A 16,836-nucleotide genomic window follows, 5' to 3' on the forward strand; every position below is an offset into this window, starting at 1 on the left:
CAGAGGGGAGGGGGGAAATTCAAAAACTATTTGAAGAAATAATGGCCAAGATTTTTCAAAAGTTAATGACAACTATGAACCAGCAGAGCCAGGAAACTCAACAAACCCAAAAACAAGAAACATGAGGAAAGCTGCACTAACACATCTCATAATCAAATTGCTTGAAACCAGTGATAAAAAGGAAATCTTAAAAGTAGTCAGAGGAAGGAGAATGATACAGAAAAGAAGTGTTGGCAAGGAGACGGAGAAACTGGGACTCTGGGGGTTTGCTGGTGGGAAACGGACAACAAGGAAGTATTGTGGAAAACAGTATGGTGGTTCCTCAAAGAATTAAAAACAGAATTACAGCATGATCCAGTATTTCGAATTCTGGGTATATACCTGAAAGAACTGAAAGCAGAGACTTGAACAAGTATTAACAGGTATTTGTAGATCTATGTTCACAGCCACGTTACTCTCATTAGCCAAAAATTGGAAGCAATCCAAGTGGACATCTCCAGATGAATGGATAAATTAAAAAGTGAAATATACATATAGTGAGATCTTAGCCTCCAAAAGGAAAGGAAAGGACAGATATTCTGATACATGGTACAGTGTAGATAAGCCTTGAAGGCATTATGTTAGGTGAAATAAGACAGTCACTATGGACAAATATTGTAAAATCTGAGTTATATTAGTTAATAGAGTTGTCATATTTACAGAGCCAGGAAGGGCAATGGTGGCTTCAAGGACTGTAGAGAGGAAGTGAAGGGAAGCTGTTATTTAGTAGGGACAAAGTTTCTGTTGTGCAAGATAAAGAGTTCTAGGGATGGATGGTGGTGATGGCTGCACAGCAGTGTGAATGTACTTAATGCTACTGACCTGGACAATTATAAATGTCTAAAATGATAAATTGTATGTTACATATATTTTACCTCAATTAAAAAATGAAAGAAGATGATATTATGAATACCTTTATGCCAATAAATATGACAACTTGGATGAAGTGAATAAATTTCTTAAAAGACAGACTACCAAGGCACAGCCAAGAGGAAATATGTAATGACAAGTGTTGAACATATTAAGGAAATTGAATACTTGTTAAAAACCTCCCACAAAGAAAACCTCAGGTCCAGATATCCTTCAGAGGTGAATTCTAGCAAATATGTTTTAAAAATTCTATTCAAACACTTCCAGAAAATTAAACAGGAGGGTCGACCTCCCAATTCATTCTATGAAGCCAAACCAGATAAAGATTTTTTTAAAAAAAGAAAACTACAGGTAGATGTCCTTCCTGAATATAGCTATAAAAACTCTAAAAAAATTTATTCAATCCAATCCAAAAGCATGAAAAAAAAGATGGTACATCATAACCAAATGCAGTTTATACCAGGAATGCAAAGTAGATTTAACATTCAAATATTAATTAATGTAATTTACCACTGCACAAGAATAAAGAAAATACATGTGACCATCTCAATAGAAAGGGAAAAAGTTATTTAAAAATTCCAACATCCATCAAGATTAAATCTGTCAACAAACTTGGAATAGAAGGAAACTTCCTCAATCTAATAAAGAACATGCTTTAAAAAACACTATAACTAACATACTTAATAGTGAAAGATTGTTTTCCTGCCAAGCAAAGATGTCTACTCCTACCACTTCTATTTAACATTGTACTGGAGATCCTAGCCATTGCAATAAGGCAGTAAAGTATATATAAAAAGAAGAAATATACAAGTATATTATATATAAAGGGAGAGACACAGAGACAGGGGCTGGGGGGAGGACACTATGTATAGAGGAATAAAGATGAAGATAACATTCATATGGAAGTCCAGACTAGGGATCCATAGACAGAAAGTATACTAGTGGTTGCTTAGTGCTGGGGGGAGGTTGGGGACAGGGTGTGGAAGGGTGATAGCTAAGAGATAGAGGTGTGTTTTTTTCTTCATGTAATGAACATAATCTAAAGTTGACTGTGGTGAGGGTTGCAGGTTAGCAAGTCTGATATCACTATACATGTATACTGGAATTGAACAATCAAGTAAATGGATGGCAATGGTGGGAACCAGCTTTCTCACTGTCAGAATGGGAAGTACAGCTAAGCAAGGGGAGAAGGCTAGAATGATTGATGTGGTAATGGAGAGTTGGCTACATCAGTATGAACCCATGTTAACTTTAATATATATGCAGATGGCTACATATAGAAATATTTATAGATGTGTGTTCATGTGTATATACTCAGGTTAGTACATGCACATATATATGTTTCTTTGCTCTGTCCACTGAGGACCTAGAAGCAAGAACCCCAATAGCAGTGAGCATGCTTAATACTTGGTCTTAGTCTTACCATTCTCCAATAAAAGGAACCAGGGCTCCTTGGAGAAATGGCTGATTCTAGGAAGGGTTAAGGATATATATAAGGTGATCCTAGAACATATTGTACAGTAAGCAAGTGCTCAAAAGAAAACCTCCTACTTGCTGGAATTATGTCAAGGGGATACATACACAGACTGAAAGAGTTCTCAGCCACAGGAGGAACAACGGGAACAACAAAATAACATATTGGATTATAACCTGAAGTATAATATAAATGCACATGAGTCCATATTATATAATCATATGAGTGAATGAATAAATAAATGGGAGGGAAGAAACCAATCTCCCATGTAGTAGAATTCCAAATAATTTATGTAAACATTCCCCCCTCAAAGTGGTGGAGTGTCAATCCCCATGTCTTAAATATGGGCTGGGCATAGAGCCTTCCTTCCAGAGAGTACGGACGGTATGGGAGTGATTTTATGGTAGATAATCCTAACATTTTCTCATCCAGGTCAGCATCAACAGCGAGGAGTCATATGGGTAGCCTGTACTTACCCTTGACATCATGTGATGAAAACGGCACTTTATCTGTGATCTTCCAAAACCCTATTAAAGGACAAAATTCAACTGGGTAAATTTGCAGACCTAATTGGCTTTATTAAGCAATTCATGAATTGGGCAGCATCCTATCTAGCAAATCAGAGAGATATTCAAAGGAGTGTACAAAATGGGAGGTTTTTTAAAGAAGGAGGGTGGGACTAGGAAGTCACCAGCAAAAGAAAAAAAAAAAGATTGTTTCTGGCAAGATCAGCTTCCCTTAGGGGGAATGGCAAGAGGTCTTACCATGCAGATTATCTCCTCTTCTTTTGGGAGGCAAACAGAGAGGGCCCATGTGACAGATGAACACACTGGTACTGACCAGAAAATTCCTGACTGACCAGTTAGGAGTACCTTCTGGGGGAGGTGCAAACTACAGTTAGGTTAGATATTAAGCCCTAGTTTGGTGACTTGGCCTAGCGTAAGTGACTCCATCTTGTGACTGTGGTTTTCTTTTTAACAACCCATAATCTCAGTCTAATCATGAGGAAAACATCAGACAAGTCACAATGGAAGATCATTCTACAAAATACTTGACTGGTACCCCCCCCCGCCAAACTGTTGAGATCATAAAGAGCAAAGTCTCAGAAACTGTCATATTCCAGAGGAGCTCCAGGAGACATGACAACTAAATGTAAGGTGGTATGTGGTGAGGGAAACAAAGGCAAGAAAGATGTAGTTTAAATTAAATTCCCTTATGGCCTGCGGCCTATTGATAGATGTCAGGACACCTGCTGCGGGTAACACTCCCCAAGGCGTTTATGGCTGCCTTAGTGCCTTAATGTATATGCCTTAAAAAACTAAAAGCAACCTTATCTTGACAATAGCTAAATCTTCCGGTCCTGTGAGACCCTGCTTTCAGCATCCAAAAATTCCTTGGAAACTAACTTTATCTCTACTCCTCCCCTCCACCCCCCGCCCCATGAAATCTAAAAGTATATCATCAGTCGCTCCTCACAACCCCAGTGCAGCTCTTCCTGCCCATGGGTCCTGTCCTCATACTTTAATAAAATCACCTGTTCGCACTGAAGACATCTCAAAAATTCTTTCTTAGTTGTTTGTTCGTGAACCCCACTTCACATTTCACCAGTATATGTCCCAGATGGGATCCTGGAACAGAAAAAGGACATTAAGTAAACACTAAGGAAATCTGAATGAAGTGTAGACCTTCATAATCATAATGTATCCATATTGGTTTATTAATTGTGACAAGAGTACCATACAAACTACTCTCAAAATTTATTTTTTAAAAGAAACCTGATGCCCGATCCCACTCGCCAGAGATTCTGATTTCATTGGTCAGCTTTGTGGCCTGAGCACTGGGAGTTTTCAAAGCCCTCCAGGTGATTCTGAGGTGCAGTGAGGTTTGAGAACCACTGGATGCAGGCCAGGGGCTATCTGCTTATCGACAAGGTCTACTGGCCCAAGTTTAATCTGTAAAACCGTATTTCTTCAACAGTGTTTCCCTACTTCAAGCATAAACAGGTGGGCCCAGACAGAATATCTTTCCATATTCTCCTAGATTAAATGGTGCAGTTCAAAAGAGCTACGAGCTACTGAGCACTTGAAATGTGGCTAGTATGGCTGAAGAAGTGAAATTTTCATTTAATTAAAGTTAATTAATTCAAATTTAAATACCAACATGTGACTAGTGACTAGTGATAGGTTGGACAGCACTGCTCTATAAAAACACAGTCACGTTCCTAAGAAAAGATTTCTTAATGCTCTTTTTTGGCTCTGGACTACTTTCTTCTGTCTCCAGCTTTTTCTCTTCCTACAAATTGGAGTCTCCCATTTGCCAGGAGGCATTTTTACTTTAGAACAACGATGCCCGTGCAGAGCTACCGCGCTCCCCCACGTTGGCAGCAGAAAGGCTCCTGTCCTCCCTGGCCCTCCCCCACCTGCCGGGCCTGCTGCCGGCTGTGGGAAGCCGCAGTTGTGCTCTTGGATGAGAACATTTCCTCCAAGCCTCGACCACCCCGCCTTTCTGGAGGAGGATGGTTCAGTCCAACTCGAATTTTTCAACTGCTCTCTGGAGTTCATTCCCAACTCCTAAAGAAGAAAGGGAAGCAGGGTCTCCTGGTGGAGGGCTGCAGATGTTCTGGTATTTGTCTCTGTTTAAAAAATAGTTTCTCCCCAGCCCTCTACCATATCCACGAATTTCTACTATACTGCACAGCGAATGGCTACATTAAGCATTTGCAAGGTCTGCACCATAGTATCGCTGATAGCTCAGTGGCAGAATACGATGACACCACAGACTGCCTGGCTGGATGAGTAGTAGGGAGAAATAAGCATTCTGGAGGGAAGGGATAGATGGAGCTTTATCACAGACCACTCGCGGACTGCCGGCTCCTACTGAAAGCAAAAACCAAAACCAAGGTTTGAGACAAAGCGCTGCCAAGCTGGGGCTGCGCACCTTGTCCCTTACACGTTACACTGGAAGTTCAGCTGTCTTGGCTGAACAGGTGTGGGGTTTGTGTGGTTCTCACGAGGCCAAGAGGCGGGGGGGGGGGGGGGGGGGGGATGGGTTTTCTTAAAAGTAACAGCTTCAGCAGCTGAGGCTGTCCCAGGCCGATTTCACAGATCAGGATGGAATCTAGGTTATCATGAGCAATTAGCAGAGGAAAAAAACAAATTGGAATTAGCAAGGCCTCTGATCATCCATTTTGCCACAACCGCAGGACTTTGTTCAGGGCCTGTGGCTTCAGGGCTTGTTTTTGTTTTTAACAGCTTCATTGACATAGCATTTAAATCCTATAAAATTCACCGATTTTAAATGCACAAGTCAATGATTTTTAGCAAATTTGTATTTGTGCAACCATCGTCACTCGAGTTTTAGACCATTTCTTCTACCGCAAGATCTCTTGTGCCCATTCGGTCACTACGTATCATCCCCAACCTCCCCCAGGCCTTAGGCAGCCACTGATTTACTTGCCATCTCTATGGGTTTACCTGGACACTCCGTGTAAATGGAATCAGCAATATGAAGTATTTTGGGATTGGCTTCTTTCCCTCAGCATGTTTTCAAGGTTCATCTATGGCACAGCACGTATCTGCACTTCATTCCTTTTTATGGTGGAATACTATCCAATCGTGTGGCTGATGAGGGAGCATGAGGCAGGCTGAGGGCAAAACCCAAGCTAGCACCCCGCCCCCTCCCAGGTGGGACACGTGTGATATTCCTTGGACACTCCCAGCTACCCCAAAACAAAACAAAACAAAACAAAACAAAAGACAAAAAACAAAAGGGTAAACTGATAAGTCTCCACCCGTTTACCAGAAAAGGCAATCCCATTGATAGCCTAAAGTCCAGGAACTCTCTACTACCTTCAAGTTAATGTTTTGCTAGAGGGAAAGACAACCTTAGCTTGACAACAGCTAGGCCTCCAGTAAGTCTTGACCGTGCGAAGTCTCTTTGGAAACTCCCTTTCCCCGGACTCAACCCCCAGCACTTACAGTGCAGCTCTTCCTGCCCATGGATCCTGTCCCCATGCTTCAATAAAATCACTTTTTTTTGCACCAAAGACGTCTTCAAGAATTCTTTCCTGGCCATTGCCTCCAGACCCCACAAACCACCCCGCCATCACCCCAAAACTTCATCATGGCTATACCACATTTTGTCTATCCATTCATCAGTCAATGGACATTTGGGTTGTTTTGTCTACTATGAATATTGCTGCTATAAATGTTTGCGAAAGAGTTTTCATTTGAACAGATATTTTCAATTCTTTTGGGTGCGTGCTTGGAGTGGACTTGCCAAATCATGGTAACTCTAGGTCTAACCTTTTGAGGAACTGCCTGTTTTCTGAAGTGACTGGGCCATTGTGCATCCCCATCGGCAATGTATGAGGGTTCCCTTTTCTGCGCATCCTCACTGGCATGTTATTTCCCCTTTCTAAAAACTAGAGCCTTTCTAGGAGGGGTGAGGTGGCATATCCTTATATTTGGGTTTACATTTCTCTACTGGCAAGTGATGTCGAAGAGCTTTTCGTGGGCTTACTAGCCATTCATAAATGTTTTGCGTTGAAATTTTTAATGGAGTCAATTGGGTTATCTTTTTATTATTGAATTGCAAGAGTTTTATTTAGATTGTGGATACAAGTTCCTCATCAAACCTATTTGCAAATACTGTCTCCAATTCTCTAGGCTATCTTCTTACTTTCTTAATAATGTTTCTGGAAGAATGTAAGTTTTTAATTTTGATGAAGTCCAACTTCTGATCTTTTCTTCTTTTACTGATTGTGCTTTGTAAAAAATCGTCTCTAAGCAATTTTCGCCTAATCCCAGGTTAGAAAGATATTCTCCAATTTTTTCTACTAAAGTCTTTACAGATAACAAACTCCTATCCTTCTACCTCAACAAATATACCTTCATAACAACATGGAAGGCCAGGCTCAAATGGAAAATTCTTGGACTCAAAATTCTACACCTAAATGTAGTGACATGGAGAATACCAGCTTCCAGCAACTGACCCACCAACTATATCCCCCTTCAGTCCTCACTCTGGGCTCTCCCTCACTGAGATGGGCCTCACGATTGCGTCTGTGGACTTACAGCCCATGCTTGTGAGTTTCATCCCCACTGTCCCCAAATGGCAAACAGCCACCTCCTGGCCACCCCTCAATCACATAGGTGCCCACATCAATTGCAGGTGTGTCCCCAGAAAGGCAGGCCTCAGAAAGGGGCTTGTGAAGACTCTGGAAACAGGCTTGTGGCTGTTTAGGCAGGGAATTTCAGCTTCCCAGGTATCTATTGTGTGGTCTAGAAGGAGGCCAGGGGCCCTGTGCAGGCACATCTCTTTGGTTCCACTGTCTCTTCCTCAAAGTGATGCCCTCTAAAGCATAGGGACCAGAGTGGGCCTCTTGTATGGGTCTAAGTGTGGCTGCCAAATCCTCAGGGGGGAGAAAGAGGAGAACTAATGGCCAGTGGCCCCAGGAATTGGCCCACAGGAAGCCTTGCTCCTCCGTGGACTCCTATCCAACACTGAAGACAGAAATGGGCAGCTAGGGCAAGATGACCAAATTAATCCATCTCTATCAAGGCAAAGGGGTGGGGGAAGAAACCCTCAGAGGGAATGATTTGGTCTTAGACCTTACAAACCTGGCCTACTATTTACCACCACTTTCCTGTCCTTTAAGACTTAAAAGCCCTCATCAAAGGAAAAAAAAAAAAAAAGAGCAGAATTTTTTGGTAATTTTCTATGGTAATGAATGGTCACTAAACTTATTTGTGGTGACCATTTCACAATATATACAATATTGATCGTTATGTTGTATGCCTGAAACCAATATAATATGTCAATTATACCCCCCCAAAAAAATTCTCAGGGACGCCTGGGTGGTTCAGTAGGTTCAGCAGCTGACTTTGGCTCAGGTCAGGATCTCACCATCCGTGAGTTGGAGCCGTGTGTCGGGTTCTGTGCTGACAGCTCGGATCCTTGAGCCTGCTTCGGATTCTGTGTCTCCCTCTCTCTCTGCCCTTCCTCCTCTCACACTCTCTCTCTCAAAAATAAATAAACATTAAAAAAAATTCTCTGAACATTGCCTATGTCCCCTGGGGCACAACATTGTCCCTGGTTGAAAATCACTATCTTAGATGGAATATTCTACAGCCTTGACAATGATAGGTTTACAAATTATATGTAATAGAAAATGCCTATGTAACAATATAAAAAAAGCATAATGAAAATATATATTCATAACAAGGCCACAATTCCTCTAGTTGTTTAGATGGCCTGAAGTCCCTCTCAGAATAGAGAGACCCAGCACATTCCCACTTTCACAATGAGCTGCCTGGTTTGAGCAGAGCCAGGAACTCTGTTTATTCATGCATGAGCAAGCTGCTGATAGGAAGGCAGTGCAATGCAGGGCGACATTCAGCTCTGGACTGGCCATGAATTAGTGTGCTTATGTGTTGCAATTCCCTTGGTGCAGGTGGGACATATGATACTCATTCACTCAGCACCAAGGGCTGGCCGGGGACTCAGGACCAACTCAGCAGCAGCAATCTGTCATCTGTCACACACCTTCTTGTATTGCCTTTCTCAGCTTGGCTGGAGCCTCTGAGACACGAGCAAGTAACCATTTCAAAGGCTGCCCTAGACACTATAACTCTGTTGTAGAAGCTTACAGAAGACAGATGCCTCCAAGAGAGGGATGGCAACCAAATCTTGGGGCATGCAGATACCCGGCAAACTGGAAAGATTTTTGAAAAGGAAGAGGAATTGGAGTTGGCCCAGGCACAATGATAACAGATGAGTGCTTTCAGGAACAAAGAAACATACAGCTGCCAGAGCTTCGATGAGCTCCCTATTAGATGCATCTATATTATAGAGACAGAGACAGAGGATTGTACCTGACAGTGTGAAAATAAAGAGGGAAAGAATGTGGTGAGCCACAGCATCCCAGAGATGACTGCCCAGGTCCCATTCAGAGCACTGATTTCTATTCTTTATGGATTTGGGTAAATACTGGTACTATCTCTCCATAAAACAATTATGATCAAGTTATGGACATCCTAATTTTTTCTCTCTTCAGGGTTCTGTTCACCACCCATCTTCCTTTCCATTGCCCATGTCCAAAAATTGTGATGGCGTATGGTGTAGAAAATTCACTTTAGTAAATTTTGGGTCTTTAAATTATTTATGCATTTAACGAACACTTCCTGAGGTTTACCATGTGCTAAGCCCCATGCTGGATGTTGGGACTATCATGATGAATGGAACAAACATGGGCCCTGATCTCATGGCATCTGCATTCTATCAAGGGAGAAGGGTAGACAGAAATAAACACAGAAGCATAATAGAAATGTCATCAAGTAATGACAGATGACTATGAGGACAACATAGCAGATTGGCAAGCAACTGGAAGGAGGGTGGTCAGAAAAAGAATCTCTCGAGATAACCTTTGAGCTGAGAACTGAATGGGGAGAAGGAGGAAGTCCTGCGAAGACCTGGGGGGAAAGCATCATAGGTGAAGGGAACAACTGATAAAAATGCTGTGAAGCAGGAAGGAGCTTAGGTTGTCAGAGGAATAGCAAGGAGGAGAAAGAGGAAAAGAAGGAATAGTAGAAGATGACATTGGAAAGGCAGGTGGAAACGGGTCATCCAGGGCCTGGCAGTCCACGGTATTATGTTAGGATTCTATTGCAAGTAAAATTATAATTCTTGGGAGGGGTTTATGCATCCATCCCTCCATCTTTTGGTACTAGCATCCCAATTTCCTCGTTGGAAATGTCTTCTTTCCCCATCGGGAACAGTCCAGTGGGACCATCAGTCTGGATGTACCAGACCCTTGGCACAAGACCAAGCTAAATTAATAGAGTGCACTCTTGCTGGAGATTTTTTCCTGTTGATTTTATAACAGCTTTATTGAGATGTAATTGACACCCCATACAATTCACCTCATTAAAGTGGACAATTCAATGGTTTTTAATATATCCAGATCTGGGCAACCATCACTCCAGTTGATTTTAGAATATTTTCATCACCTCAAAAAGAAACCCTGTACCATTTAGCTCTCGTTCCCTCTACCCTCTTTCATCCCTCCCCCACTCTAGTCCTAAGCAACACTAATCTATTCTCTGCCTCTGTAGGATTCCCTTTTCTGGCTATATACCTTGAATGACATCATATAATCAGTGGTCTTTCATGTCTGGCTTCTTTCACTTAAATTTCTAACACTTTCGAGGGTTATCCATGTTGTCACATGTATGAGTACATCATTGCTTTTAATGGCCGAATAACATTCCACTGTATGGATAGATCACATTTTGTTTATTTGTTCTTCAATTGATGTACATTTGGGTTGTTACTTTTTGACTATTATGACTAATGCTGCTATGAATGCTTGTGTACAAGTCTTTGTGTGGTCATATGTTTCCCATTCTCTTGGTTAGACACCTAGGATTGGATTTGCTGGGCCATATAGACACTCTATGTGTAATATTGTGAGGAAATGTCAAACTGGTTTGCACCTTGGCTGCACCAATTTACATTACAAAGAGCAATGTATGAGGGTTCCAATTTCTCTATATCCTCACCAGCAGTTGTTATTTTCCATTAAAAAAAATTACAGCCATCTTAGTCAGTACCTAATTATGTTTAGAAGCATCTAGAAGCGGTACCTAACTGTGCTTTTGATTTTCATTTCCCTAATGCCCAGTGATATTGAGCATCTTTTCATGAGTTCACTGTCCTTTTTCTATCTTTTTTGGAGAAATACCTATTCAAATCCTTTGCCCACTTCTTTAATTGACTTCTCTGTCTTTTTGTTGTTGAGTTTAAAGAGCTATTTATATATTCTGGATGCTAGATCCTTATCAGATATATATGATTTGCAAGTATTTTCTCCAAAGATTTAAATTACAGTGCATCAGAGATTTTAATCATGATGACATCTACTTTATTTTTTCCTTGGTTGCTTGTGCTTTTGGTGTCATATATAAGAAACCATTGCCTTGGGGTGCCTGAGTGGCTCATCGGGTTAAGTGTCTGACTTCGGCTCAGGTCATGATCTTACGGTTTGTGGGTTCAAGCCACACATCAGACTCTGTGATGACAGCTCAGGGCCTGGAGCTTGTTTTGGATTCTGTGTCTCCCTCTCTCTCTGCCTATCCCTGCTAGCTCTCGCTCTCTCTCTCTCTCTCTGTCTCTCTCAAAAATGAATAAACATTTAAAAAATTTAAACAAAAAAGAAACCATTGCCTAGTCCAAGGTCATGAATATTTACAAAATGTTTTCTCCTAAGAATTAGTTTTAGCTCTTATATTTAGATCTTTGATTTATTTTTTGTATATGGTGTAAAGGAGTTTCAGATTAACTTCTTTGCATGCAGATATCCAGTTATTGGGATATGTTGTTGTTTGGTGGTTTGGTGACTTTTCTGAACTAATTCTGTAAATCTGTATTCTTTGTTGTGTGTAGCCACTAAAGTCTCTCTTCTTTTAGCTTAACAATCAGCTGATGATTGGAGAAAGATTTCCTTAACCTGATAGGACACTGCTCCATCCCAAATTTTCTTAGCTAGAAAGTCACCTAATTTATAGTGGGTTTGTGGCATCCAAACACCATCTAAACAGTCCTTGGGAATGCTGTCAATAATTTTTATTAGGATGAATTAAGGTTCTTCTGAGGGCATTTAGTTGCTTCCTGCATAGTATGGGGGAAAGGAAACACTGCTGTGAAGTAGGTGGCCTAAAGGTGGTTTCTTTGTCTATGTTTTATTAGGGGGTGACCCTTTCACCCAACATATATCACACCTCTCCCCATTCAGTTTCTGGCAATCTAAACACTGATGTTGTCACACACACACATACACACACACACACACACACACACACACACACAAAGCCCTTTTTCCTCCTTGCTTATTGGTTAAATGTTAAGAATGAAAATTTTGCTTCAGTGTTCAGTTCTCAGCCAGTCTTTACCCATAATGTCTGGCTAACTTGTGGACCTGTCACTGTGGGCCCCCAACTCTCCAGAACCTCACCTTCTCCCTTTTCACAACCTGTCTCTTCTCTTCCCTTATTTCCCTTCTTCTTCATGATCATAGCACCCTCTCTCTCTCTCTCTCTCTCTCACACACACACACACACACACCCCTACCTCCTGGAATAAGAGGCTTCTCAAAGGTTGTCGATTTTATTTTAATCATCATCATCTCTGTTCCATATGGTGTTAGACTTGTAGGATTGTCATTTGGCAGGGTCTTCTGGGCCTGAACTCAGTGATTTGAGTGTAGGCTACTACTCAATTTTTGTAAAAGGCCGAAACTTCTTGGCTTTTTTCACTCTCTTCACCTTCCTTGGAATTGTTGTACTAATATGAGAGGATCTTTTTCTTGACTTTCCACAAAGCAGTCTTTTTATTCCCCTCTGTATCTTGTTTACCTGGAAGGGCAACAGGGTGATTCCAGAAGGGCAATGGGTTGGAGGAAGAAGGTGGGGACTGAATGGAAAGGAAGGTTTCATGAGAAGGGGCACAGGTTAATGTGGAGTTTTGTGCCAGGCAAGGAAAGGGTGGGAGTCTTGGGGGAGGGGAATCAAAGGGAAAGAAGAGGAGGGAATTGGGTGAGGTGGTCTCACCTTGCCAGTCCCTGTGGATCTGGGTTGATAGTGGTTCTTTCTCTTCTTCGTTTTTGTGTTTGGGGTTAATTGTCTTGTGCTTAGTGTTGGTTGTTTCATAACTGTGCTCGCTCCCTCTGGCTTCCTGGTAACTTTAGCCATGTTGAAACCTCCCAATGGTCTTCTCCAGAGCTCCTGACCAGACTGTAAAATACCCCTTAGTGGTACAATGAGGAGCCACACCCTTTGGCTTTGTTTGTTCAGTTAGGCACTTGCCCCAGCCAGTAGGGGATATGCTGGGTAGGTGGGTGTGAGCTTAGACATCACAAAGAATCACTTCTGGCTCCTCCCTGGGGATGGGGGTGCTGGGTAAACCAAGAAGGTCTGGTTGGAGAGAGTGGGAATTTTCTCAACAACCCTTTCAAGAGCTTTCCTGAACTGACCCACCATTCTTTCTCATCATCTGCACACATGGCAGGCAGAGGGTGTTTCCTCCAAGCCCTGTCCTTTAGCCACTCTCATTCTTTGTTTCATTCTGTTCTTGCCTGTATTTCACTGTTGCCTAATATTTTGGATGTCTTACCTAAAATTCTTCCAAGATAATGTGACTATGTTTGTCTATGGAGATGCTAATCACCCCACTTCTTTTCAACAGTTGTCTTTTATGCACCTTGAAGACCATTCACATCTTGGCTATTACCAGGAAACTTTTCCCAGTGTCTTTGTCAAGCTCCTCAGTTTTCTATTCTATAGTCTGAAATTGCTGCCTTTGCCAGCAGTCAAAACGGTGTGGTACTGGCATAAGGATACACCCACAGATCAATCCAGTAGAAGTGAGAGTCCAAAAATAAGCCCATATATCTAGAGATATTTGTTATTGAGAACAGTGTCAAGAACATTCAATGGAAAACAATAGTTATTTCAACAGATGGTGTTTTGACAACTGGATATCCACACACAAAAGAATGAATTTGGACCCCTACCTCACATCATATACTCCAAATGGATCATAGACCTAAACATAAGAGCTAAAACTGATAAACTCTTAGAAGAAACACAGGCAAAAATCTTCATGACACTTGAATAGGCTATAGTTTCTTAGGTATGACAACAAAAGCCAAAACAGTAGAAGGAAAATTTGATAAATTGACATCAAAATTAAAACCCTGTGATTCAGGGGTGCCTGGGTGGTTCAGTTGGTTAAGTGTCCAACTTTGGCTCAGGTCATGATCTCATGGTTCATGGGTTCGAGAGCCCTGTGTCAGGTTCTGTGTTGACAGCTCAGAGCCTGAAGCCTGCTTCAGATTCTGTGTCTCCCTCTCCCTCTTCCCCTCCCCCACTTGCACTGCCTCTCTCTTTCTCTCTCAAAAATAAATAAACATTAAAAAATTAAACAAACAAGAAAACAAAACACCCTGTGATTCAACAGACCTCATGAAGAAAGTGAAGAGACAGAAATGAATGCACAGAACAGGAGAAAAAACTTTATACGTCATATATCCATAACCAAAATTTATCCAGGTAATATAAAGAACTCTTTCAACTCAATAATAAAAAGACAACCCAATTTAAAAGTGGGAAAAAGAAGGAGGAGGTCAAACTTTCACTCCTCACAGATGACATGATACTCTATATGGAAAACCCAAAAGATTCCACCAAAAAACTGCTAGAACTGATCCATGAATTCAGCAAGGTGGCAGGATATAAAATCAATGTACAGAAATCAGTTGCATTCCTATACACCAACAATGAAGCAACCAAAAGAGAAATCAAGGAATTGATCCCATTTACAATAGCACCGAAAACCATAAAATACCTAGGAATAAATCTAACCAAAGAGGTGAAAAATCTATACACTGAAAACTATAGAAAGCTTATGAAAGAAATTAAAGAAGGCACAAAAAAATGGAAAAACATTCCATGCTCATGGATTGGAAGAACAAATATTGTTAAAATGTCAATACTACACAAAGCAATCTACGTATTCAATGCAATCCCTATCAAAATAACACTAGCATTCTTCACAGAGCTAGAACAAACAATCCTAAAATTTGTATGGAACCAGAAAATACCCCAAACAGCAAAAGCAATCTTGAAAAAGAAAACCAAACAGGAGGTATCACAATCCCAGATGTCAAGCTATACTACAAAGCTGTGATCATCAAGACAGTATGGTACTGGCACAAGAACAGACACTCAGATAAATGGAACAGGATAGAGAACCCAGAAATGGACCCACAAATGTATGGCCAACTAATCTTTAACAAAGCAGGAAAGAATATCCAATGGAATAAAGACAGTCTCTTTAGCAAGTGGTGCTGGGAAAACTGGACAGCGACATGCAGAAGAATGAACCTAGACCACTTCCTTACACCATACACAAAAATAAACTCAAAATGGATGAAAGACCTAAACATAAGACAGGAAGCCATCAAAATCCTCGAGAAAGCAGGCAAAAACCTCTTTGATCTTGGCCGCAGGAACTTCTTACTCAACACGTCTCTGAAGGCAAGGGAAACAAAAGCAAAAATGAACTACTGGGACCTCATCAAAATAAAAACTTCTGCACAGTGAAGGAAACAATCAACAAAACTAAAAGGCAACTGACAGAATGAGAGAAGATATTTGCAAATGACATATCAGATAAAGGGTTAGTATCCAAAATCTACAAAGAACTTATCAAACTCAGCACCCAAAAAACAAATAATCCAGTGAAAAAATGGGCAAAAGACATGAATAGGCACTTCTCCAAAGAAGACATCCAGATGGCCAACCGACACATGAAAAAATGCTCAACATCACTCATCAGGGAAATACAAACCAAAACCACAACGAGATACCACCTCACACCTGTCAGAATGGCTAACATTAACAACTCAGGCAACAACAGATGTTGGCAAGGATGTGGAGAAAGAGTATCTCTTTTGCATTGTTGGTGGGAATGCAAGCTGGTGCAGCCACTCTGGAAAACAGTATGGGGGTTCCTCAAAAAACTAAAAATAGAACTACCCTACGACCCAGCAATTGCACTACTAGGCATTTATCCAAGGGATAGAGGTGTACTGTTTTGAAGGGACACAGGCACCCCCATGTCTATGGAAGCACTTTCAGCAATAACCTAAGTATGGAAAGAGCCCAAATGTCCATCGATGGATGAATGGATAAAGAAGAAGTGCCATATATATACAATGGGGTATTACTCGGCAATCAAAAAGAATGAAATCTTGCCATTTGCAACTACGTGGATAGAACTAGAAGGTATTATGCTAAGCAAAATTAGTCAGCCAGAGAAAGACAAATATCATATGACTTCACTCATAAGAGGACTTTAAGAGACAAAACAGATGAACATAAGGGAAGGGAAGCAAAAATAATATAAAAACAGGGAGGGAGACAACACATAAGAGACTCTTAAATATGGAGAACAAACAGAGGGTAACTGGAGGGATTGTGGGAGGGGGGATGGGCTAAATGGGTAAGGGACATTAAGAAATCTACTCCTGAAGGGGTGCCTGGGTGGCTCAGTCAGTTAAGCGTCCGACTTCGACTCAGGTGATGATCTCATGGTTTGTGGGTTCAAGCCCCGTGTCAGGCTCTGTGCTGACAGCTCAGAGCTCAGAGCCTGGAACCTGCTTCAGATTCTGTGTCTCCCTCTCTCTCTGCCCCTCCCCGGCTCACACTCTGTCTCTCTCTCTCTCTCTCTTTCAAAAATAAATAAACATTAAAAAAAAATTTTAAAGAGGGGCGCCTGGGTGGCGCAGTCGGTTGAGCGTCCGACTTCAGCCAGGTCACGATCTCGCGGTCCGTGAGTTCGAGCCCCGCGTCAGGCTCTGGGCTGATGGCTTGGAGCCTGGAGCCTGTTTCTGA

General features: G+C 41.5%; 1 protein-coding gene across 1 annotated transcript; it reads right to left on the minus strand.

Annotated features, from left to right (window-relative positions):
* Positions 1-12,533: 12,533 nt before the first annotated feature.
* Positions 12,534-15,016, minus strand: LOC131502706 (uncharacterized). The gene is made up of 2 exons (XM_058713615.1): positions 12,991-15,016; positions 12,534-12,795 (listed from the first exon to the last, which is right to left on the minus strand). Exons 1-2 carry the CDS (start codon positions 13,129-13,131, stop codon positions 12,652-12,654), a joined length of 285 nt encoding a protein of 94 aa, XP_058569598.1. The 5' UTR covers positions 13,132-15,016; the 3' UTR covers positions 12,534-12,651.
* Positions 15,017-16,836: the final 1,820 nt, after the last annotated feature.

This window comes from Neofelis nebulosa, chromosome X (assembly GCF_028018385.1).
Source record: "Neofelis nebulosa isolate mNeoNeb1 chromosome X, mNeoNeb1.pri, whole genome shotgun sequence".
Lineage (NCBI taxonomy): Eukaryota > Metazoa > Chordata > Mammalia > Carnivora > Felidae > Neofelis > Neofelis nebulosa.

What these genes read in the sequence shown, in the direction of transcription:
- LOC131502706 (XM_058713615.1), bottom strand. Translation starts at nt 13,131, where the DNA reads ATGGCTAAAGTTACCAGGAAGCCAGAGGGAGCGAGCACAGTTATGAAA. An exon ending in GATCCACAGGGACTGGCAAG is followed by an intron (nt 12,796 to 12,990) that starts GTGAGACCACCT and finishes TTGCCCTTCCAG; the next exon opens with GTAAACAAGATACAGAGGGG.